General features: G+C 50.9%; 1 protein-coding gene across 1 annotated transcript; it reads left to right on the top strand.

The window, feature by feature from the left end:
- Positions 1 to 5,798: 5,798 nt before the first annotated feature.
- On the top strand, positions 5,799 to 24,604 carry GGCX (gamma-glutamyl carboxylase). Its single transcript, XM_066639400.1, has 15 exons — positions 5,799 to 5,878; positions 6,467 to 6,676; positions 13,054 to 13,212; positions 13,393 to 13,558; positions 13,960 to 14,038; positions 14,434 to 14,540; positions 15,438 to 15,601; positions 17,074 to 17,351; positions 18,100 to 18,231; positions 19,036 to 19,187; positions 20,182 to 20,351; positions 20,630 to 20,760; positions 21,442 to 21,589; positions 22,187 to 22,382; positions 23,339 to 24,604. The coding sequence occupies exons 1-15, from the start codon at positions 5,842 to 5,844 to the stop codon at positions 23,499 to 23,501; spliced, it is 2,292 nt and encodes a 763-aa protein (XP_066495497.1). The 5' UTR covers positions 5,799 to 5,841; the 3' UTR covers positions 23,502 to 24,604.
- Positions 24,605 to 25,700: the final 1,096 nt, after the last annotated feature.

Raw genomic sequence — 25,700 nt, 5'->3', positions numbered from 1 at the left:
CTGCGCTCCTTCCAGCCCTCCCCTGGGCGGATCTGGCGGCTTCCCTCCGGGAGGGGGCGGTGGCGTAGCTAGGGGGGCAAAGCGCTAAGTTTGGCAGGGAGACTCCTCGGGGAATGCAAGCGGTCCCCCCTCCCCTTCGGAGCCGTTCCGGGCTGGGGTGCAAAACGGAGGGGCCGCTTGCACGTCCCGGGGAGGCTCCCTGCCAAACTTAGCGCTTTGTCCCTCCAGCTACGCCACCGGGAGGGGGCACGCCCATCCCCCGCCTTCAGATGCCAAGACAGATCCGCCAGTGGGCAGGGGTCCTCTTTTTAGCCTCCTGTCCTGGAAAAGAACTTAAACGTCCTCCTTTCCCCTGTGAGCAGGCAGTGCAGAGCCCTCTTGGAATTAACAAATTAGATGTAGTATAATTTTAAATTTAATAAGCAACAGAGTGTTTAAATTAACCACGTGAAATCAATATATGCGTGTTTTTAGCTTTTATTTTATCGTATTCTACATTTTTCTTGGATGTCCTACATTTTGAGGTGCCTTGTCCTCTTTTGCAGTTAGGACATCTGGTCACCCTGCCCGTGAGTGATGATCAACCCGACACATCAATGTCTCACTTGGCAAGGGAGGCTCTGAAGACACCTCCAACCAGCCTGTGACCAGCAAGGTCTCCTGCATTCCAGGCAGTGAGCACAACCAGCTCTCATTTACACACACACACTTACGCACACTTGTGAATGTGACAAGGGGTGCTATAAATTGACTGCGCAATCCCATACGGAAGTCAGATCCTCCATCTCCAAAGGGGGCTACTCCCACAGGCAGGCCCAGTGGCATTGCTTGGGGGCATGGGCTGCACAAGTTGGCACACTTGGGGGTATGTGCAACACCACTACAGCCAAAATTGTGAAAACCTTCATATTTTCAAATAATACCATCATGTACCTTTGATGGGTAATTTAATGCATAATGAATGAAACAAACCACCCTGAAATATCTGCTTTCTATCAAAAGTTAATGACCAGAAAAGGAAAACACAACTGCCTTATGGAACAAAAAGTGGATTTCTTTATAGCTCAAAACTGACCAATGAGTCTGATTGTTCTGAGAGCTAACTAGGTGTTTTATTATGACACAGCAGGGAACCAATCAGGTGTTAGTCTCAGTCAGCTCTCATTTCCATGGATCAGAGCTAATCTTAGAACTCCTATTGAGTTGTGTGAGTGTCATCAAGTTGGCCACCGGTTTTTGGTTGGTGACTGATTTGTTGGGTGACCTGTACTGTTCTATAGTTAAATAAAGTTAAAGGGGGTGACACTAACAACGGCGTTTGGGCCTCTTCAGCCTAGAAAAGAGACGCCTGAGGGGGGACATGATTGAGACATACAAAATTATGCAGGGGATGGACAGAGTGGATAGGGAGATGCTCTTTACACTCTCACATAACACCAGAACCAGGGGACATCCACTAAAATTGAGTGTTGGGAGAGTTAGGACAGACAAAAGAATATATTTCTTTACTCAGCGTGTGGTTGGTCGGTAGAACTCTTTGCCACAGGATGTGGTGATGGCGACTGGCCTGGACGCCTTTAAAAGGGGATTGGACAAGTTTCTGGAGGAAAAATCCATTACGGGTTACAAGCCATGATGTGTATGTGCAACCTCCTGATTTTAGAAATGGGTTATGTCAGAATGCCAGATGCAAGGGAGGGCACCAGGATGAGGTCTCTTTTTATCTGGTGTGCTCCCTGGGGCATTTGGTGGGCCGCTGTGAGGTACAGGAAACTGGACTAGATGGGCCTATGGCCTGATCCAGCGGGGCTGTTCTTATGTTCTGATGTTCTTATGTTAATGATTCCCCTGCATTTAGGTTGTGCATATGATATTGTAATTTATTCTGTGTGGTCTGGTAGGAGAGGAGGTCCACCATGGGGTGACATGCTGACCTGCTGCATTGGGCGACACCACTTGGCAGGTCCAGGCACAAGACCCAGAGAAGCAGTTATCTCAAAGCACAACCTGAAGGATATTTACTTGGAAGTAAAATCTGCTGAATTCTGTGGGGCTTAATTCCAGGTACCTCAGGCAGCAGACTAAAAGAGGGCCCCCTCACTCCCTGAACTGCAAAAGGAAGGGGAGGGCAGGAGAGCAGAATGATGATGGGCCACCACTTGGAATGCACTCACCTCCTCCACACTTCCTCTCCTGCCCCACTTCTCTCTTCTTGTTCAAAACATAGGACAACCTGGGCCGGCCTGAGGAGGTGTGGGGTCCAATTGGAAACATTTTTTGTGGGGCCCCAGGTTCACAACCAAGGTCTATAGAATCTTAGAGATATCAGTACAATTTATGATAGACTTAAAATCTCAGTGGTAGAATGGAGAGCAATCAAGGCATGCGCTTAAAAAGTGCATGTGAGTTAACAGGCCAAATGGATCTAAAGCACCTTTTAATGTTAAATTGCAGACATGCCAGCATACAAGTAAACAAACAAAATACCTACTTGTTTTTGTGACTGTGAAGTGATTTAGTAAAATTATATATATATATATATATATATATATATATATATATATATATATATATATATATATATATATATATATATATAGTGTTGGCATCCTTCAGTCTCGGAAGACTATGGTGTCACGCTCTGAATGGTGGTTCTGGAACAGAGTGTCCTCTCCAGTGCGCGAAGCCTGGGTAAAGTAGATATGGAGGATAGGCTGTTACCCATGCAGCAAATCCCCCCTCTCCACGTCGCTGAAATGGTCCAATGGAAAGGCAGAAGCCAATACGGTTGGTTCCAGCAGCGTCGCAGGAGTTGCCAGAACGTGACTGTGTTCAGCCATGAACTGCCTTCGGGACTCCGGCTCCGGATTTTGCCTCGAGGTTGACTCCTGAAGCCTTTTCCATAACTGGATGTAGCCACAAGGCAGTGGAGGTTTGGGATCAGAGTTTTCCTTCTTTCAGATGAGCTGCCTTCCCAGGCTAACGAGTCCCATCTACCCGGTGGCTGTTTAGTCGCCTCTTACAAGAAGTACAGCCAAACTGAGGGCCTATTCTTATCCCCAGCCCCCAGGGGAAATATATATATATATATATATATATATATATATATATATATATATATATATATATATATATATATATATATATATATATATATATATATATATAAATTTTTCACCTAGTGTGTGGGCCTCTTAGGTGCAGGAGCAATTGGTCCAATTGGCTTAAAGCCGGGCCTAAGGGCAGCAGAGGCTGGAGCATTACCAGATGGGGGAGGTGAGATTGGGCATTCTGTGCCAGGCTTCAGCTTGCCTTGCTCCCATGGAGGCATGCTTTGGCTTGCAGCCTTTTAAGATTGCGCAGTATTGAGCCAGCTTTTGAGTTTCACAGAACTCTTTCTCAGGTTGAGAACAGAAAGTTCAAATCCCTGCTCAGCTCTTTGGAGGAAGGGTATAGACTGCTTTTCAACAGAAAAAGTTCACAAAGCAGTTTACAGGCAAAATCAAATAACTAAATGGCTCCCCATTCTAAAAGGGCTCACAGCCTGTTGGAGGAGCATTGGGGTTGTGGCATGTGGGGAAGGGAACTCTTGGCTCCTCTCTCACCCCACCCCCTTTCAGGGAAAACTAGCATCCCAGAAAAAGACAGTTGTGAGCTGAGACTAGCATCCTGAGGAGTCAGCACTGCAGACCACCCCCTAGTCTTAAATGCCGCCCCTCCCATCTTGCCGCACTGGGTCAAGGGCCACCCACTGCCCTGCTGGGAACTGCACCTGCACTTATGGCAGGAAGTCTTGCTGCCATCCAGGCTCTGGGACAGTCACAACCAGGGCCCATGAGAGGGAGGTTAAGGGGGTAATTTGTACCTGGGCCCAGTGTAAAAAAGGGGGTCCAGAAGCTGAAGGAAGGGCCCCAGAAATTTCCTGGGATCTTATATTTTCCTATCTCACTTGGACTCACTGCCTACATGGGATGAGAGCTGCGCAGCTGCTGCTGCTACCAAACGCCATATGTGCTGGGCCAAGGAATGCATATGTGACACTCCTTAACACAATGTCAAATGTGGGAGGAAACTGACCTGAGACAGTAAGACTGGCTTGTGCATCCGCTTGCTGTGTTGTGTAGGAGCTCAGGGACACAGCTGCGGGCTACAGCTGCTGCAGAAGTAGGTTTTGGTGCACACAGGACACTTTCCATTCTAATCCGAGCCCAAATACCATGATGTTCATTCACTGCAATTATTTTCTCTTTTTAAAAGATTTTACTCAGGAGTGCATTTGGTTTTCCATATTACTGCATGTAGCTGCTGATGCTGCATGGGCAGGTAGACCAGGGCTCTGTAGCAGGGACATGCAGGCAGGTGAGGCAGAGCCTCCCCACTGAAGCGCTGCTGCTATGGGAGGTACCCAAGCACCCACAAGCCATGCGCTCTGTGGGGTCTGGGATCATGCTCACGCATAGGTTGTGGGTGCTTGGACACATCCCACAATAGTGGTGTTTTTTGAAGTACCTGGTGGGGAGGCTCTGCCTCACCTGCCTCCCCACTCACCCCAGGTCCCTGCTCTGCAGTGGGAAGCCCACCTCCCAAGATTTCTCCCGGTGTCACTAGCCTTCCTCCTCTCCTGCTTTGCCCCCTCTCCCTTTGGGAAGGGGCGCCCAAAAAACTTTGTACCCCCTGAAAAAATTCCTCTCTGAAGCTCTGGACGCGCCCACAGCCACCAGAGAGCGCTGTGGGAAAAGGAAACATTTCCCAGCCAGCGAAAGAACGAAGGCGGCCGGCGCCTCCCGCAGTCGAGCCCCGCTCCCCCACCCGCAGGGAGTTCCCTAGTTACTTCCCCTGCTACCGTTGGTTTTCTGATGCTGCTCCGGCGGGGAAACGAGCTATCGCTTCCCTCAGTGCTGCTGCTACTGCTAGCATCAGCTGCCCCCACCCCACCCGTGATTGCGTTTTCCCAAGAGCAAGGCGACACGTGTTTTAATGGGAACCTGTGCAGGTTGTTAAGGAGCTCCCAAAGAGCTGCACTGGAAGATGGAAGCCCATCCGCTGCCTTGTCCCTGGTGGCTGCTGGTTTGGATACCTGCACTCAAGCCCCCCGCCCAGTCCGCCTTCATACTGTGATTCCTCCCGCAGTGGCGTAGCTAGAGGGGGGCAAAGTACTAAGTTTTGTAGGGCTTCTCACCGCGGCGGGCAAGCGCCCCCCCCTTCGGAGCCATTCTGGACGGTGGGTGCAAAACGGAGGGCTATGGCCCGAAGGGGGGGCCGCTTGCACGCCGCGGTGAGGCACACTGCAGAACTTAGTGTTTTGCCCCCCCTCTAGCTACGCCACCGGTCGGAGGAAACTATAATCCTGTACACACTTACCTGGGAGTAAGCCCCATAGGAATTAGTCAGGCTTACTCCCAAGTAAACCTGCTTAGAATTGTTCCGCAAGTGTTTTAAAACTTGCAGGGAAGGGTTTTGGCTGCAATCCTATGCACACTTTCCAAAGAGTAAGCCCCAGAGGGGAAGACAATGCGACTTACTTCCGAGTAGACAAGCCTAGGCTTACCGCGTCTATGCATGTCTACTCAGAAGTAAGTCCCATTAGAGTCAATGGGGCTTACTCCCAGGTAAGTGTGGCTAGGATTGCAGCCTGACAGCCCTATCCTTGTGCCCCGTGTCTGGCTGGGGGGGCTCTGGGGCTGCGGCTTCGCAGGGATCCGCTGCCGCCTTTCCCCGCACATGGCGGAGCCGAACGGGAGCCGGAGGTGGGTCTGGCGGGAGGAGCCTCCTTCCCTCGCAGCTCTTTGGCGCGCCTGCCCGGGTCTGGGCCAGCCGCTGCTCCCGCTGTGCCGCGCCGAGATGAAGCCCGGCCGGGGGCGCGCCGCAGCGGGGCTGGGTGAGTTGGTGCCTGCGTGCTCGGATGCGGGCTGCCCCTCCCTCCTCGGGCTGCGGGGAGCCCAGCGCTTCCCGGGGCTCCGGTGGGGCGCCTTGCACGCCTTTGCACGCGCTTGTGCCCTGGGGGGGGGAGTTTCCCCTTGCTAGGCAACCGGGTGCAGGGTGGTCTCTGCTGCCAGCAGCGCCCCTCCTCTGCCCCAGTGCCATCCATCAAGTGGCACCCCTCTTCTGCCCTTGTGCCACCAATTAAGTGGCACCCCTACTCTGCTTCTGTGCCACCCATGAAGTGGCACCCCTCCTCTGCCTCACTGCTACCCGTCAAGTGGCACCCCCTCCACTGCCCCTGTGCCACCTGTCAAGTGGCACCCCTCCTCTGCCCCTGTGCCACCTGTCAAGTGGCACCCCCTCCTCTGCCTCGCTGCTATCCATCAAGTGGCACCCTCCTCTGCCCCAGTGCCACCCGTCAAGCGGCACCCCTCCTCTACCCCTGTGGCACCCATCTACGGAGCCCTGGAATTGCCCCCAGAAGGTCTGCCTGCCCTGCCCCCCCACCAGCCCAGCTCTCACCCTGTCCCCTTTGCCTTTACAGGTGCCCAGTTGGAAGAGCTGCCTGCCAGCACACAGCGGCCCAGCAGAGCCAAGGATGCCCAGGCACCAGCCTTCAAGGTCCCCTGCAGCAGCTGGACCAAGCGCCTCCTGGGCTTTGAGGGTGCTGATCTTTCCAGCTGGCATCGCTTTGTCTGCCTGCTCAATAGGCCGACTGACCCTGCCGGCCTGGGCGTCTTCCGCTTCCTCTTTGGTGAGTTCCCCCCTTGCCGTGGTGCCTTTGAGAAGAGTGAGATTGGCCCTCCAGGACAGCAGGATGGAGGAAGAGCATGGCTTGGAAGGGAGCGGGGGTTAGAAATGGGGCACCCAATGCCATTGTGTGCCTGTCCAGCTGGGAACAGCTACGAATGGGAGGAACAGGGCACGTTGGAGCCCTGGGCCACTCTTGCTGGTGACTTGGGCAAGACACCTGGCCAGGATGTCACCCATTGTTGGGGCAACAGCTCAGATGATCCACTGAAGTGTCCTGGGTCCTAAACACTGCAGCTGTACAGGGAGCTCTCTTTCTGGGGCTTGGGGTGGCTGCCTGCTGGTTCCGATGCCTACTCTGCATGTGCGTAAAACACCTGGTCATATCAGAGGTGAACCAGGTCAGGCTTTAGCCAAGGGCTGGCATCCCTTGGAGAACCCACCGTGCCAGAATCAACCCTGGAATTTCAGTGCTGGTAGGGGCTGGTGGTTCCATAGGGCCAGCGAAGCACTTTGCCTCTAGGCCTCCAACATCCTGGTGTGCGGAGCACTTGGACCCATGTTACACCTCCTGTTTGTTCCTGCCAATCTCAGGAACTGGTATCTGTTCAGTGCTGACTGTGTGGTTGTTCACACAACCAGCTTCTGCAGTAAAGTGCAGGAGATCACTGGAGGAAAGGGGTTTGCCTTTTCAGGAGGAGGTGCTCTAGTCCGGATGCCCTAGTACCCAGGACTGCTGTCGGTCCAGAAAACCTGTTGTCTCCAAGTGCTCTTGGATTGCATGGCAGAGAAGAGAGGTCTCTGTTTTTGCATTTATTTAAAACTTGTGTCTTGACTTTTCATTTTGGAAAACAGTACAGGTGTGTGCCACTTAATGGGATACGTTCTCTGACCCCCGTTATGTGATCAGGTTGTTAAGCGAACATTCTACCCAATCTAGTGCCTTTGATGTGTAAACACTCCCTGCCAGACACTTGCTGGCTGCACAGGCTACTGGAGATAGATGCCTCTTCTTTGCATTAAGAGCTTCTCTGTTGTGTAAACAGACACTGCTGCAGGCTATGGGAGACACATTAGGAGTATCTTTATTGTGCTTTGACTACTGTCATATATGTGGTCCATCGTAAAACGGCGCACGACTGTAGTTCATAAATAATGGGATCAGTGAAATAATATTGGAAGCAACAACAGTACATGAAGAAAGATCTAAAATTCAGTGGAAGCGCGCCAGGAGAACTTCTCTTAATTATTGGTCCTCTCCACCTGTTATCTGCTAGTGGCACCCAGATTGGACTGTGTCATTTGTCCTCTAACTGGGGCTAGGGCTAGAATCTACAGCTGGCCTCCAGTGGAGCTGCCAGAATGTTGCAGGCGCATGGTATTCAGCGTGCATCCCTCTAAGCTTAGAACTAGGCCCAGCTTAAACTTCTTGATGCCCTTAACAGCTTAGGCTCTGAGATAGACTTCCGAGGCTCTTCTTTGTGGTCTGTCTGTTGCTGGCAAGTTAGTGGGCATTGCGAGGCCATCTTGCTTGTGGCACCACTGCAACTGTGCCTGCCTGGGGAGGCTTGATGGCTCCCTGTTGTAGATGGATTGCGAAAGCATTTTTGTTTCAGCAGGCATTTTGTGTGTAACTCCTCTGCTGTTTTAATTTTGGGTTCTTGCTGCAGATTTTTATGGGTCTTTCAGAGTGAGCTTGTGTAGCAAGCAATTTTCAATGTTACTGATTTTGCACTCGTGTGCCGCTTGCTTTTAAGAAATTGAATGGAGTTTTTCAAAAATCTCCCTTACATGTGTTAAGTTCGCCACAGTAGGAACTGGATTACTGATCTTGGATGAGTTGGGTCCGGTAAAGCTGGGGGGGGGGGGTTTCTGGATAGTTCTAGTCCAGCCTTCCAAAATGGACTGCAGGGTTTGCTTGCTGCAGGACACACCCGGGCTGGTTTTCCTGGGAGCTATAAAAGGATGAGCCACAATGGCTGGCGGTTACAGTCCATCCCAGCAGCAGGAACAGCGACAGGATGTGGTGAAATGGGCTTGAGGTTTCCCTGCTGGCTGGGAGACATCAATAGAAGTTCCCACATCCCTAAATGGAAACAGTCGTTGATCCCACATGCTGGATCAATGCCCCGACCTCTGGCTTATTGGTACAAACAGGAGACTTTGGACTCTGTGTGTGAGGAGGTCAGGGTGTTACCCTATCATGGGCAGCCCATCCAAGGCGAGGCTTAGGAGCTGCGGGGCCCAACTGGAAGCATGTTTTGCGGGAGGCCCAGGTTTACAGCCAAGGTCTGGAGAATCTTAGCAGATATCAATAAAATGTGTTTATTACAATATACTTTATCTATTCTACCATTCTACTCTATGGTAGAATGGAAAGCAATCAAAATGTGCACTTAAAGTACCTGTGAGCCAATGGACTAAGCTCATCTTAATATAGAACAGCAGGTGTGTCGGCCTACAAGTAATACACAAACAAAATGTGTATATTGCCTTTGAAAAGTCAATAGTTACAAAACCACTTAGTGACTTGAAATGATTTAGTAAAAATCCTGAATCCATCTTTTCCATGGGCTGACATTTGTGGGCTGCTATCCATGCCTGGATCAGGGGACAAGACCCACTTTCAAGACCCACAAGACCAGCTTTCCAGGAATCCATGGCAGTTCTGCCAGCATTGCAGCCGTTCCTGATGGACGGGGTGTATCTGCCACAAATCCATCTGTTGTGAGGGGAGGATTCAGCTACTTTCCTCTTAGGGCTGGTAGCTGCGATTGCCAAGAATACTTCTGAAGCAGTGGTTCCCAAACTTTTTTCAACTGGTGGTAGGTCCCTTGACCTACTTGGCTATTGGCTGTGGATCCCCATTAGGGCTACAATCCTTCACAGTGTGTTGTATAGGGCGGTGGGTTTTTTTGTGAGAATTCTGTGGCTTCCCTGGCTGGTTTCTGTGGCTTCCCAGGGAGCCACAGCTCACTGCTTAGGAACCCACTGCTCTTAAGTACTGCCGCCCTGTGCCTCCGTCATGCATTGGCAAGGCTGTGGTATCGCAGGCTGTTTTATTCAGGGTCACCTGCCTGTCTAATCTGTAGTCTACTTGTTCAGGGCATTTCTGTTGCATCTGGGGGTGACACTGAAACGTGCTTGGTGGGTGACCTGCACCCCTGGAGATCTGGCTGCCTGCCTCCAAAAACATTTGCAGGGGGGGGAGGGCAATAGCAGAAGAGAAGCCTGCCTCTCTCTCCTGTTTGTGGATTTTTCAGAGGCAGCTGGTGGGCCCCTGGGAAGCAAAAAGGAGGGCCTTTTGTTTTGATCCAACAGGGCTTTACTGATGTTTGGTCTTTGTCCCCATGTTGGTCTTGCTTTCTCCTGGCCCCTGATTTCCTCCTTGGACTTTGGCACGCAAATACTGAGGTGGGAGCCCAGTGCAGTTTCCTGCCTCGCGGGCCGCTCATGAAACCATCCTGAAACAATGCAGAAGTTGTGAAAGAAAATACCTGATCTGTTGGCTGGCTGGGGAATTGCATTTCCTCCCCTCCTCCGTCTTCTGGATTTTGGCATCTCTTGCTTCACGGCTGGCTCTGCCTGGAGTCATTTGGATTTATTTATTTATTTATTTACAGTATTTTCCTCCTGCCTTTCTCAAGGGACCCAGAGCTCCTGGGCACATCAGACAGTACTGACCTGCGCAGCTGGGCAAAAACGCTTTCCCTGGGGAGATGTTCACAGAACTGCTTTCTGACACTTTCAGGGTCCAACTGAGCCCCATATTTTTTGGGGGGGAGGGACACGACCCTTTTCCAGGTCAAATTGCCTGAGAGCAGGGTGGGTCTGGCTTTCCATTTGGGAGTTTTGACTGGGTGTGTGTGTCTTCCTCTTCTTGAGGCTTGATTGGAATGCCACAAGTGTCATTCACTCACATTTCCCTTGGCTCAGAGGTTTGGCAGGGATGTGTGTGCAAGTCTGAACTGGTTGCAACTTCCTTTCTGCAGATCTAGGATTTGTTTTGCTGTTTCTGATGCTTCTTCTGAGGCTTCCAGACCTTTCTCTGTTCCTCAGGGGCCTGTTTGACCATCCCCACATTACAAAGACACACATCTCTAACCGCTTTGTGGAATAACTTCCAACTGTGGTAAGGGAGCTCTGAGCCTGCCTCCTACTCATACTCAATGCCAGTGATTCCGGGCTGCAGGCTGGCTGGTGATAGCGCTTCTGTAGCTCAGCCCAGAAGGGGCCCGGCTGCCTGGACTGCACAGAAGACCCTTGTGGCCAGCCTGCTTCTTGCTGTCCCATGAGGCTGACCAGAGGAAGGAAGCCTTTAGAACTGCCTTGTCTGCAGAAGCCAGGGGCCCCTCTGTCAAAGGATTCCTTATTGGAAGGCTGTAGCATCGCAGCAGAGAAGCCCCAGGGGCAGCAGTGGTTTTGGGGGCCTCAGTGTTTCCACTCTTGTTCTGCCCACTTGGTTCCTGGGCCACTGGGAAGCCACTCTGTTTTTCCTAATCCAGCTGTTTTTCTAGTCCAGCTTCCTGTATCTCACAGCGGCCCACCAAATGCCCCAAGGAGCACACCTGATAACAAGAGACCTGCATCCTGTTGCCCTCCCTTGCATCTGACATAGCCCATTTCTAAAATCAGGAGGTCGCCCATACACATCATGGCTTGTAACCCATAATGGATTTTTCCTTCAGAAACTTGTCCAATCCCCTTTTAAAGGCATCTAAGCCAGATGCCATCACCACACCCTGTGGCAAGGAGTTCTACAGACCAACCACATGCTGAATAAAGAAATATTTTCTTTTGTCTGTCCTAACCCTCCCAACACTCAATTTTAGTGGATGTCCCCTGGTTCTGGTGTTATGTGAGAGTGTAAAGAGCATCTCTCTATCCACTCTGTCCATCCCCTGCATAATTTTGTATGTCTCAATCATGTCCCCCCTCAGGCGTCTCTGTTCTAGGCTGAAGAGGCCCAAATGCCGTAGCCTTTCCTCATAAGGAAGGTGCCCCAGCCCCATAATCATCTTAGTCGCTCTCTTTTGCACCTTTTCCATTTCCACTATGCCCTTTTTGAGATGTGGTGACCAGAACTGGACGCAGTACTCCAGGTGTGGCCTTACCACTGATTTGTACAACAGCATTATAATATTAGCCGTTTTGTTCTCAATACCTTTTCTAATGACCCCAAGCATAGAATTGGCCTTCTTTACTGCTGCCGCACATTGAGTCGACACTTTCATCGACCTGTCCACCACCACCCCAAGATCTCTCTCCTGATCTGTTACAGACAGCTCAGAACCCATCAGCCTATATGTGAAGTTTTGATTTTTTGTCCCAACGTGCATGACTTTTTGCATGGTGCACTGTGGCCGTTTTGAGGGACAAGTTGCATATTTTAGTCAAGAGATCAGCAACTTCACTCTTCAGTTCCTTAATAACTCTTGGGTGGATGCCATCAGGGCCCGGTGACTTATTGATTTTTAATTTATCAGTGGGGTCTGAAACATCTTGAGAACTCTCAAGAAACAAGAACTTGAGAGTTCTTCCCTTGTGGGACTGAAAAAAAATACCTGGGGTATTTTTTCAAGAGGAAAAATTTTGGCCAGGGAGATAACGGAACCAGCTTTATCCAAACACATTCTGTGTTCTGCTTATTGGAATGGAAGCTGAACAGCTGCAGTTATGGCAGCCCAGAAAATAAATAAATACATGTTTACTGGTTGAAATAATTTTTTGTTAGGCAGTGTAGGAAATATGGTTATGATCCAGCCAAAACTCCTTCCTCTGCTTAGTCCATCTTGGAAACTGAGTCGTGGAGCACACTTCTTACAATGCTCTTAGTTACAACAGCTAAATGGAATTGCCAGGTTCAAGGGCAGTCTACCTTTGAGTGCCAGTGGGCTTTTGTTGGATGCAGGAAGCTTGGGCATGAAAGACTTGCCTTGGCTGCCCTTTTGATCATGCAGAGGGTTGTAAAAAGGGTTTAGACAAATCTGTAAAGTGGGACAGGTGGCTTTTAGGAGGGCTAAGTGGAACCTCCATGGCAAAATGTAGTGTGCCTCCAAAAACCGGTTGCTGGGGGGCGACTGTGGAGAGGGCTGTTACCTCCCTGCTCTGCTTCAGGCTCCTTAAAGCCATCTGGTTGGCTCTTTTGGGAAGCAGGAAAGTGGGTCCAGCTCATGATGTAGCAGAATTCTTGGTAGGTTCCTCCATTTGTGCTGTCGGTGCTTCTTGGGGGCAATGCGGCAAGACTTCCTTTTCCACCAGGGCTCTAACAGGCACGCCAGATTTGAAGAAGGGGGATCGAGGGTAAGTGCGGAGACTGTCTGCACAGAGTGGAGGAGCCTGCTCCCGTACAGTCAGCGGCCTCTGTTTCCCCTTTCTCAGGGCTGTTGATGGCCTTGGACATCCCCCAGGAGCGAGGCCTGAGCTACCTGGACCACAAATACCTGGATGGGCTGCAGGTGTGTCGCTTTCCCCTCTTCAACTTCTTGGAGCCCCTTCCGTTGGACTGGATGTACCTCGTCTACACAGTCATGTTTCTGGGTAAGGATGCTGGTGGGGCGGGGCTTCCCAAGCCACTAGGGGGCTTGGTGGGACCTGCTGGCTAAGGACCTTGTTGTGCTGGACTTTCGTGGTGGTTTCATTCTTGGGCCTCACTGGAACATGCTCCGTGGCTGCAGGTGGCCCAATCACCCTGACCGTGCCTCCTTCCCCCCCCAACAGGTGCTGTGGGGATCATGCTGGGCTGCTTCTACCGACTCAGCTGCCTGCTGTTTGTGCTGCCCTACTGGTACATCTTCTTCCTGGATAAAACAACCTGGAACAACCACTCCTACCTGTACGGCCTCATCGGGTTCCAGCTCCTGATCATGAATGCCAACCGCTACTGGTAAGAGTTCCCATCATTCCCGTTTCCTTGGCAGCATGCAACACCTCCTAGAACCATCTTCAACTCTGGAGCAGGCTGGTCCTCGACACGGACATTCTTCAAGAGTCATGGTGCTGTTAAGGTCCCTCTTGCTGACTCGGAGTTGGAAAGCGAAGTTCACGTTCTTAGCTGCCGGCACCACAAGTTCAGGTGTCAGCTAAGGAGATAAACTTGGGATCCTTAAGTGCCTCTACCAGAGTGTTGGGAAGAGGTGGGTGTCGGAGCCCTGGGAGATCTCTGGCCTGTTTGAGCTGCATTGGAAGGCAGAAAATTCACCTTTGCCCCATGTTAAGCTGACCCATCATTGCTTCTGAGTCTTGGGTCCACACTTGCAGCCTCCTGCTACTGTGTTTTCCCCGCAGGTCCGTTGATGGGCTCCTGCATCCACAAAAGAGAAATGCGCATGTCCCACTATGGAACTACACAGTGCTGCGCATGCAGGTACATCATCTCTCAGTGTTACTCTCTTGCTAAATGCACATAAGCCCTGCCAGTTTCTGCACCAATGTCTCCTCCAGAAGCCAAAGGAACTCGATGTTGGCGACTGAGCCAGAACCGCCAGCCTGCAGTGCTTCTTGGGGCAGGCAGGAGGATGTGGAACTTCTTGCCACAGAATCTTCCCAGCCAATCTGCTGGGCAGGTCTGCTGGGGCCCCTATGGGGGAGCACGTGTCTGACCTGGGTCCTTGCCTGATTCTCAGGGCAGTCTGGGAGGCCACCTTGCCTCTCCTAGGGTGGCGGTGACTCTTCCTCCAGCCTACCCATTTCTGTGGCTGCTGCTGACTTCCAGGCCTCAGAGTTGCTGTAGAGGAAATTCTTGGGCTTCTTTCCAAACAGATCTTCATCGTGTATTTCATCGCGGGTATCAAGAAGCTGGATGCGGATTGGGTGGAGGGCTACTCCATGGGCAGCCTGGGCAGGCACTGGCTCTTCAGCCCCTTCAGGTGAGCAGTGGAGGTGGGAAGGGCAGGGAGCACCCAGGCAGTGGGCGAGGACCCAAGTGTCTGTGATGCACTGTATTCAGTGAAATTGCGTAGCTAGGTTCTTCCCATAGCATCCTGGAGGGGAGCCAAGACCACACAGCGACTTCTGCTGGGGCAAAATGCTGGGTCTGCTTGTTGGGAGTGCATCTCCTCTTCCTCACCCACAACTGAATTCAGTTGGCACTGGCTCCCTCTCTGTTCCTGGGCCAAATCCAAGGGGCTGCTTCTTGCTCTGAAAGAGTGGGCTGGCTTCCAGGTCCCCTGCAGGGCTGCCCTCTTCTGTGCTACAGCCAGCACCTGAGGCCCTGCTCTGGTTGCCTTGGCAGTGGAGGGGAGGGGGTGACTGGCAGATGTGTTGTCATGGTGGGGGCACTTTAATGATGTTCAGCCAGTCTGCTGCGGCACATTCGTGTGCCATGAAAGGTCTGCAGGTGTGCCACTGGAGCTTGTAGCACAGCAGTTGAAAATCACTGAAAAACTCTTCTGGGGTCTGTGGCTCCCAAGAAAAACATTGCAAATGGCTGTGGCCCTTGGAGCTGAACTCTTGGCTCAGGCGCTTGGGTGAAGGCCGGCTCTTGGGGCCTGTTTCAGTTTATCATCTCTTGCCATTCCTGTTTGCTGCTCTTGGCTTCGGCTCTCTTTGGGTTGCTTCCCTGCATTTCTCTGTGGCTTGTAATTGCCAAACCTGTTGGCAGGTTTATCTTAGCCTTTTTGGGTCCTGTGTGAGAGATGGGGATAGGTGCATGTTTAAAATAAACAGAATGCAACAAAGGACCTGGCTGCAACTCCTGCTTTCTAGCCCTGGCCTCCTGCTGGGTCTGGGAAATACCCTGACCCCCATTCTGTCTCTTTTCTCAGGCTGGTGCTGTCAGAGGAGATGATCAGCCTGCTGGTGGTGCACGGGGGCGGTCTGATGCTGGACCTGACAGCCGGCTTCTTGCTCTTCTTTGATGCCACCCGCCCCATCGCACTCATCTTTGTCTCCTACTTCCACTGCATGAATTCCCAGCTCTTCAGCATTGGTAAGTTTTCCAGGAATCCATATGGGCCCCCTTCTATCAGGGAGGGGCAGGGGCCTGTGCCCTGAACCCCTGCTAACTGGTTAAGAGGCACTTTTTCAAGTGGGTGCTCCTCTTTTATTCAGCAGGGGGAGAGTAACTGGCCCACCTCACCCCAGCAGTGTCTTTTCTAGTGGCTGTCTGCTGGTGTTGCATCTTTTTAGATTGTGAGCCCTTTGGGGACAGGGAGCCATTAGATATTTGATTTTCTCTGTAAACCGCTTTGTGAACTTTTTGTTGAAAAGCGGTATATAAATACTGTTGTTGTTGTTGTTGTTGTTGCCTGTGAACAGCTCTTAACTCATGCTGGAAAACGGCTGTTGTCTATTCACCTATGGTGAGCAGGAATCCTTTCCATATCACTAGTCAAGGAAGCATTTATTCCTTCAAAGAAAGTTGGTTATTTTCCACCTCTCCTTGGCGTTATTGTCCAGATCGTGGGCAGCCTCTGACATTGGCAGAGGGGGCCCTGCTGTCTGTCCCTCCTCCAACTGAAGTACGGTTGGATACAGTTCTTGGATACAAGAGAAAGACAGGACCTTCTTGGTCTGGCACCCAGGCTTTAGAACTTCTTTCTTCTGTGCCTTTGAGGCTGCGTTGCAGTGCTGGGAAATGGGCCCCCCAAATCCCTTCCCACACTTGCCTGCCTCAGAACTGCATTTCCGCTCTTTGCCATGAAGTTCTAGGAATTGGGACATTCCTTCTTTCCAAGAGGAGCGGTAGCATTGAGAGGGATCTGTAAAGTAGGGGTTTAACAGACTAATGCAGTGGTTTCCAACTGTGTGCCACAGTGTCTGAGGGTGCCACGGCTAACTCACAGGGTCACCACGGGATGTTCCTGGCAGCCTCTTCTTCTGGCTCTCCCAGGTGCCGCCATCTTGGATCTCAAGATTTCTCACACGATTTTTGTGAGATGTCACAAAAATCATGCACGATCTCTGACAATCAAAGATGGTGGGACCGTGAAAGAAGGGCACCATGACCCTGATGAATTTGGGAACCACTGGACTAGTGGGAAGAAGGTGTGTCTGGATGATTTGGTATTGACAGCCTCCCCCCTCCCCCCCCGGTCTGTTGACGTTGAAGGTTCACTGTATTGTTCTAAGTGTTCCTGTTGAGAACTGGATGGAGCTTTGATAGCTTCAGCCAAAAAGCGGAGCGGTCCTTTGAAAAAGAATGTGCTACAGATGTATTTGGTATGCGTAGGGGAGGCAGGTCAGCCAAGTCTTTGTTGGCTCATAGTTTTGTGGATTTATTTGCAAGGCTGTGTAACATTTCCTGCTGTTCCAAAGGTTGGCCTGTGAGACTGAGCGCGTGGGGAGATGTGGCAACATTTTTGCTGCCGTCTTCCTCTTTCTCTTCTTGTCAGTCTCTCCTCTCCACCACTGTCCCCTGGCAAGTGTTATTCTGACCACTCACTCCTTCCTCTCCCACAGGCATGTTTTCCTACACCATGCTGGCTACCAGCCCACTCTTCTGCTACCCGGACTGGCCACGGCACCTGATTGCCAGGGTTCCCACCTGTCTCCAAAAGCTCCTGCCCCCTATGGAGCCCCCGCAGCCCAGCCAGGAGTGTGTCTATCCAGAAGCCGGGCGACGAACAGCAGGCAGAGCAGCTCAGCGGCTGGGCCTGCGGCAGAAACTGGGAGCCATCTTCACAGTGCTGTACATCCTGGAGCAGCTCTTCCTGCCCTACTCGCACTTCATCACCCAGGTGAGAATCCCCGTGACTCTGGTAGACCAGCGAAGAGCAGTTCTTTGGACTGCCAGCTGCCTCCTGAGCTGGATCCTCCCCAAGGCACTGTCACTGTTTCTGAATCCTTAATGAATTCTGCCCAGATCAGGAAGTTCCCTGGAGTTTTGCTCCTGTGGGCCAGATCTATAATCAGTTCTTGCTACCCACAGCGGTTAGGTTCCTGGAAACACCAGTGGATAATAAAACACTGATCCTATAGGAACAAGGGAGTTGGGGTGGGGTAGCTTAGTGAAGACCATCAGCCCAGCAGCAGAGACCTTCTAAATGGTATCCATGACTAGTGTGGAGCCCGTCAAAATAGCCATGGGAAACTTCAGAGACCACAGAGCCAAGAACACCCTGTGAATGGTGTTGAGGTAAGTGGCAGTCTTGCTGCCCGTGGATAAGTGAATCAGCAGGTAGCAAATCCACAGTTAGTAGGAGCTGTGGCTGTACCTCCAAACCTGTGGTGGATGACAACAGCAGAGTATAAATCAGGACTGTGGAGTTCAGCTTCCACTGCTGGGTAGCTTTTAGGCATAATATATATATTTCCTTTTATTGCATTTAGCTCTTTAGGCTTTTTACAGGGTAGGAAGCCCACAGGGCCATAAAACTTGCTTATTTGCTATGATAAACTGGAGGCGAATTGGGGGGGGCAGGAAGGAAGCAGCAGTCCTTTTCTGTGGCGAGAAAGGGCTCCTGACCTCATCACCTCCCCACCCAGGGCTACAACAATTGGACGAATGGGCTGTATGGCTACTCGTGGGACATGATGGTGCACTCGCGCTCCCACCAACACGTGAAGATTACGTATCGGGATGGGCTCACGGGAGAGCTCGGCTACCTGAATCCTGGGGTTAGTTTCTTCTTCCTTTCCTTGGGAGAAGCGGGATGGTGGGTTGAGGGCTGTGCGCCACCCGATAGATTTAATGCATGAACTTTGTGTCCGTGGGGGAACTGCGTGCCATGAACATTGTTGCACTCAGTGGATGCACTGCAAGGGTGCCGCACTTGTGAGAGCAGCGTCTGTGATGGCTGGAGTGTGGCATGCATGTCTCTCTCTCTCAGGCGCCTCCCTTGCGCTCAGCTGTTTTGTGTCTGTGGACTGCACCCTGGACATCACTGTTGCTTCCTGTGGTTTGGGGTTCCCAGTTTTCCATTGGAACAAAATTACAAATTCTACCAAGAAAAGCAGCCAGAACAAAGCATGCAGATTAAGTCCAGAGAGTGCTACTTCCACAGCCAGGGCCGGTGCCATTATGAGGGCCAACTGGGCAGCTGCCTAGGGCACAGAGGGGCCCAGTATTGACCTCTGAGATGCACAGTTTTATGCAGATTAATTTTTAGCTCATGTAAAAAATGCCACTGACTATATTATTTTAAGATAAATAGTGAAAATGAACTTAACTTTTAATCTTACAGCCATATTTCGGGGAGGGGTGCAAGTAATTAGCCTTGCCCAGGGCACAAAATAGCATGGCACTGGACCTTTCCACAACTGGTGTGATTTTTGTGACTGCTTCAGGCTTTGTGCTGGTCTAGTTGTACAGGATTTTAGGTGAAGACAACCTGCAGCTGTGCCAATCCCCCCAGCAGCAGCAAGCCCCTTTTCCAACGTTTCTGTGTCCTGGGTGAAACGTCCTGTGTGTCGTTGGGGCAGGTGTTCACACAGAGCCGGCGCTGGAAGGATCACGCGGACATGCTGAAGCAATATGCCTCTTGCCTCAGCCACTTGTTGCAGAACTACAACATTTCGCAGCCGGAGATCTACTTTGACATCTGGGTCTCCATCAATGACCGCTTCCAACAAAGGTTGGCGAGAGACAGAGAGAGAGAGTGGGGGAGGGGCAGGGACATGTTGTGTGGGGCAGCTGATCTCAAAGTCAGAAAATCATGGCATTTTGTAAACCATTCCAGCCTGTTCAAGGCTCAGTCATGATCTGAAAGCCTCCCAGTCCTGTCTTATCACATATCCTTTAGCAAATGCTGCTGGTTTCAAGCCATTCTCTGTTCCTGCACGTAGGGGATAAATAGCATTCTGCCAAGTTAGATGATTTGCTTGAATAGTTGTGGCCTCTGGCTTTCCAAATGGAAAACAAGACCCAAAACACATGTAGAAGTTGGAGGAGGAACAGTACTAGCTACAAAGAATCTGAGGCAGGAGCTGCATTCATTCAGTGAGATTGGTAGGATCGGGAATTAACCCTGTACTTGGATTTTCTTCTATCTGCCTTTGTGCACCCAGTTGGATGGATAACTTTCGGGTTTAGTCGAACCATAGTTTACTTGAATAAGAAACAATGGGTTAAATGAATCCTCCAAACCAGGATTGCAAAAGTAATCCTGTTTTAGAGGTTTTGTTTAAACCATGGTTTGTTTGTTCACATTTTTATATGGCCCTTCCTCCATGGAACTTGGGGTGGTGTACTTAGTTCCTCGCCTACTTTTGTCCTCATAACAACCCTGTGAGGGAGGTGAGGCTGCAAGTTAGTGACTGGCCCAAGGTCACCCAGGAAGCTTCATGGCAGAGCAGGGATTTGAATTTGGATCTTCCAGGGCTTAGTCCAACTCCCAAACCACCACATCATCCTGGCTCTCAAACCAGCTTGCTGGTTTGGGAATAATGGCAAACTGCAGCTTGATCACAACAGCTTAAAGCATTGCTTCCTAAGTGCAGCTGTGGTTTGGGAGACCAGTAACATTATGTCTGAATGAAGCCACTGGTCCATAGCAGAGTAACAGAACCACACTCACCAGTGGTGGAATCCTACTGATTCCATTTTGCCTTGTCCTCTTCCCTTTGTAGACTCTTTGATCCCCATGTGGATGTAGTAAAGGCTGAGTGGTCACCCTTCCAGAAGACCACATGGCTGAAGCCCCTCCTGATAGACCTCTCCCCTTGGCGGACAAAGCTGCAGGAGATTGAGAACTCACTAGACAACCAGACAGAGGTGGTCTTCATTGCAGACTTCCCAGGTATCTCCCTCCACCCCGTTCTTCTGTCCTCTTGGAAGGTGATTCCGTGACAGCCACTGGTGCCTCAGCATGCGATCTTGGGATTAGGGGTTTCGGACCTAGACTTACCTCTTCTTGCAAGTTGGGTATCTCCTGCTGACCTACTGAATTTGCTTCAGCTGCTTCTGTGGGCTAGCAGCACTTGATAAGAGCATGGGGTGTTCCTGAGGGCTAGGTTGAGTTGCATACCTAGGATGGCTGTGGTGGGCTCTTTCACCTCCTGGTTTCCACAATGGCAGGCCTGCATCTGGAGAACTTTGTCAGCGAGGACCTTGGCAACACCAGCCTCCACCTGCTGAAGGGAGAAGTGGCTGTGGAGATTGTCAGTGCGCAGAAGAATCACACACTACAGGAAGGAGACAGGATACAGGTGAGAACCAGGCTGTAGGCTCAGAACTGGAGAGTGATGGTGGGGAGGGAAGCTGTGATAGCTGCCTTGGTGATCACCTGTGATTCTGTGTGCTTGAACAAAGAGGGAAGGTGAGGGGGGTTGATTGTGTCTTCCCAGTGCACATCACTATGGGTTATGGAGGTATGAACACGCATGGAAAAGACCCCTGCCTGAAACCCTGAGTGGCTGCCAGTCTGTGTAAACAAGACTCAGACAGATGGACTGAATGTCTGGCTCTGCAAAAGGCATCATGATTATAAAATGTTTCTTCAAGGGGTGGGGAGCTTGGGTGGAGGAGAGGGACTGGGAGTCTTTCCTGGGGGAGAAATTCCACTTAGGAGAATGGCCGCTTAATCCAGCGCTTCCCAAACGTACCAGGGTCACAGCACCCTTCTTTTGCAGTAGCCTCTTCCTTCCAGGTCTCCCAGGTCTTACCATCTTGGATTGCACAAGATGGTGACACCCAGGAGAGCTGGGAAGAAGAGGCCACTGGGGACATCCGGTGGCACCCCTGTGAGTTTGGGAACCATTTGCGTTGCCTTCAGTGGAAACTGCTGGTGCTTGTTGTCATTTTTGTCTGGGCCTGTGAGAGGTGAGATTGTGAGTCCTCTGCAAATGCCTTCCTGCCTACTGATGTTGCTGACTGCCCTCTGGCCGCAGCTGCCCCCCGGCGAGTACCACAAAGTCTTCACCGTCTCCCAAGAGCCCTCCTGCTACATGTACATCTACATCAACACCACGGAAGCAGCACTGGAACAGAATTTTACTCTGCTCCAAGAACTGCGAGAGAAGGTGCGGAATGGGACAGGTGAGTGTGCTGACCACGCATGAGCAGCCTGGGATGAACTACAAATTGGGTGCCCACATTGGACCCCTAGCTGTAGCTCTGCAGCTTAGACAGTACCTGGACAACTGTGTCCCAACCAGATGTGCCCCAGTCATTGATATTCCTGGACATTTGTGACCAAAATTTTTGTGCTCGGGACATCTGTGTCCCAATATATGTTTATTTGTATTAGATGTACTTTTTTATTTTTTAAACGCAAAGGTAGGGTAAGGGTTAGGGCTGGGATAAGAGACTTAAGATCTATAACATGGGGTTTGTTGCCCAGTTTATAGTGGAATGCAAATGACCAGGACCCAACAAACCAGAGGTGAATGTCCCAGAACGCATTTGACAGACAAGGTAGTCCAGGTTGTAAATACCCTTGTACCTTCAAGGGTGCTACCCTTGCTGCACCCCTTCACATTGGGCCATCTCTTCCCTGCTTCTTACCCACTACTGGGAGGAATTGATGTTGGGTCTTTCAGGTCCATGGGAAAGGTTGGTTTGTCACAAAGTGGTCTGGTTTCCAAGGGACTCCTCACATGATGGAAAACTGGAACCTTGCTTTGCCCCCTCCAGAAACAGAGCCCGTCCCCCCAGAGCTGCAGCCTGTCATTGATGGTTCTCTGGACAATGTGACCCAGGCAGACCCCATCGTGGAGGCCTTCCTGCGGCGAGAGCAGCGGGTAGAGGAGCTGCAGAGGCGACGAAATGCCACGTTGATCGAGCGCTTCCAGCGCTTCACCAGGAAGAAGTACTTTATCTTTCGCAGGAGGTGAGAGACGTGTGGGTAGGATTCCTGCCCCACCTTTGCTGACAACAACCTAGAGAGCGACAGCAGCTCACTCCGTTCCAATCTCTGAATAGAGAGAGAAAGTTTAATATGGCCTTCGCCTGCAGGGGATCAACACAAAGCAGGTTTTTCACCCATTCTGAAATTTGCCTGGGCTGCAGTCCCTAAACTCTGCTGGCATCAGCGGCCCACTCGTGACAAGGTTTGTCTGGATTTTCCCCCCTTTATTAGTGAGAGATTAAAATAATATAGTGACAATAAAAACAAGGGCAAAAAAATAAAGAAAAAAGGTGTTAAAAATGCATAATGTATTCAATAAACATGTAAATAAGCATAGCCATCTATAGAATAGATGTTAATAGATAAAAGTCTAAGCGTAAGCTTCTACAAAGGACTTCCAAATGTCCAAAAATATATCCATACGCAATTGCCTTCGATAGAATAGTTTTCTGTGACTGTCTGGGATGTATTATTGAAATCAAGAGTCAGTGTGGTCTAGTGGTTAGAGTGTCAGATTGGAACCAGGGAAACTGGGGTTAGAATCTCTGCTTAGCAGTGAAACTAGTGGATGCCCTTGGGCCAGCCACCACCTTTCAACCTCACCTACTTTGCAGGCTTGTTTGTGAAAACATAGGGAATCGTGTACACTGCCCTGAGCAACTTGAAAGAAGGACCGGGGTTCATATAATACTGGTGTGTTTACTATTAAGATTGTATTTATTTGGTGACCTGCAGTGTCAGGGGGTTGGACTTGATGATCTTGTAGGTCCCTTCTGAACTCTGATTTGGAATGGATGCTTGGATCTTGCTAATATGCAAATGTTTAAAAACCTGCTTGGAAGGTGCAGGAGTTAATCTTGAACATTGACAGGTTCCTCCTCTGTTTCTCTATCTGCGAGCTCCCTTCCTACATTTTCCTTTCTCCTCTTCCTCCACAGCCTCCTGATGACCTGGATCTCCCTGCGGAACTTAGCATTGGGGCGCCCGCCCTTGGATCAGCTTGCACAGGAGGTGGCCTACGCCAACATGCAGCAGGAAGAGGATTCTACCACTAGCAGGCCTGACTTGGCCCCAAAAGAAGCCGAGCACTCTGAACTCTAAGCGAGCATCATTAGCGGGAGTGATGGCAGCGGCAGTAGCTGGGAAAATCCAACTATGGAACCGGAGGGAACACTGTGCACACACGTGAGCCACTCCTGGTGGCTGCTGGACTATATTGTGCCCATCTTGGATTTGAGCAGATGCCTCTTCCTGCATGCGCAGCCGCCAGGCCCTCACAATATCTCCTGCGACACTGCCTCTTGCCCGTCCCACACGGGTGTTGTGCCAATGTTCTTTTGAGAACTTGCATAGTGTTGTGCAGAAATGCTGGGGCCAAAACCTTGGGGCAGAGATAACCTCCACAGGGCCACAAGGCCAGGGCTGCCTTGCCCTGGTCAACTCCTAGGTTTTAGAATAGGCTTTTGAGGTGGTGGCTGGTTTGTTGTGATGCCCGGGGTGGGGTGGGGCTCAGAAAAATCCCACTTCTTAGAATCTTTGGTGTAACCAGTGTTTGGGTCTTTCCCTGAGCCAGCCTGCTGTGCCATTGCCCTGTCATGGGATGGAAGCTGGGGATTGGGGAGTGGGAAGAATTGCCTGGGCTGGCCTTTGGAGGCCTTTGGAGCACGGAGGGGCTGAATGAGCCAGTGAGAGACAGTTGTCAGAGGTAGCAAGCCTCGCCTCTGTGCCCTGTTCTGTGGGTGCTCTTTTACTCCAGTTCTAGCCTCTTGCAGCTGCAAGGAATGCTGGTCCTGGCAGCGTCTTCCTGGGTGGACTTTACAGGCTTGTCCCAAAATGCAGCAGGGAAGAGGGAGCTGTGTGACAGCCAGCCAGCCAGCCAGCCAGCTAGCTAGCTGAAGAGGGCTTTCATGCTACCAGCTTCTTCCTCAGCCAGACTGCTTGTGGTTGCTTGTTAGCTGGAGGTGCCAGGGCTGGAGTATGGTGCCTTTTTAGATGGAAAGTATATGCTGCTCTGTCCTGAGGGCCGAGTCCTCTTTGGAAGGTAATTCTCTTAATCAGAATTGGCCTGCCGTCTGCCCCCCAAGTAATCATAGGGATTGGATCAGGGGTTGTCAATTTTTTCAGGAGCCTCCCAACCCTAGAAGGAAAAAAAAAAGAGGTTGGCTGTCCCAGGGGATCATATTTTTATTAAAAAATGTATTGTAGTACTGCGTGTGTTTCTCTATCCTCTGCACTGAAAACCTAAGCAGTTCGCTTTTTCTGCGATGAATTCACACAGATATGGGAGTCCGGAACAGCTACTCTGCCCCTTGAGTGGTCAGAAAGGAGTTCTTTTGTCATTGTGATCTTCGCTTCTTCTTCTATCTCCAGCTTGTACTGCTGGAGCAAGGGGAAAAAGAGATGTATATCACATTTTGCAAGAGTGACACAAATGGCAGTGTCGTAACACGAGAACATGACAACACCCAATGACGTTGTTTGCAGTAGGTTCAGGACTAAAGAAAGGCAGGACTTCTGCACACACAGTATGGTGCACTCTCTGCCACAATCGTCAGTGGGCAGTGATGCCCACTAGCCTAGATGGTTTTCAAGGGGAATTGACAGACATGAAGATCAATCTGGCTACATGTTTAGTTTTATTGTTGGGTGCCATGGAGACTTTCCCTGTACAGGCCCATGTGCCTCCATACAACAGAGGAGGCACATCTGGCTCCTGGCTGCTGTTGACGTTAAGGTGCTAGGCCGTAGCATAGCTAAGGGAGGACCAGGAGGGTACAGGCTCCCAGGCAGCGTGCATGGGGAGGTGGCATCCACTGTCCCCTGCAAAAATCCCCATGGCTGAGGGGTTCAGGAGAAGGTACTGCCACGGCAAGAAGGCTTCTCCTGCAGCCACTTGGAGCAGATGCACACTGCAATGAGTGGGCGCCAACTTTTTTTACTTCAAAGCCAAAGAAGCAGGAAAAAAGCAGGTGGTCGCTCAGAGCGGTATGCAACCACTCTGAACATACCAACAGTAATTTCGGGGATGTCGTCATATCACTGCAATTGCTTCCAGGTCAGACACAGGGGTGGCGCCTTAAGGCATGGCCCTGGGTGGATGGAGACGCAGATACACTGCTGATGCGGGGCTAGGAGAAAGACCATTGGTCAGTCCTTCAAGCAGGCTCTTATATTCCTCCAGTGAACAGAACTCGTGGACATTCTTGGCACAGGTAGAAATATTACACACTCCTTGCACCATCAAAATGAGAGTTCTGTAGAAAAGCACATCAAGCCCAGAAGCAGCCAGAGCTTTCTTGA

The sequence above is a fragment of the Tiliqua scincoides genome, chromosome 11, assembly GCF_035046505.1.
Source record: "Tiliqua scincoides isolate rTilSci1 chromosome 11, rTilSci1.hap2, whole genome shotgun sequence".
Taxonomy (NCBI): Eukaryota; Metazoa; Chordata; class Lepidosauria; order Squamata; family Scincidae; genus Tiliqua; species Tiliqua scincoides.
This window is presented reverse-complemented; position numbering and strand designations above follow the sequence as displayed.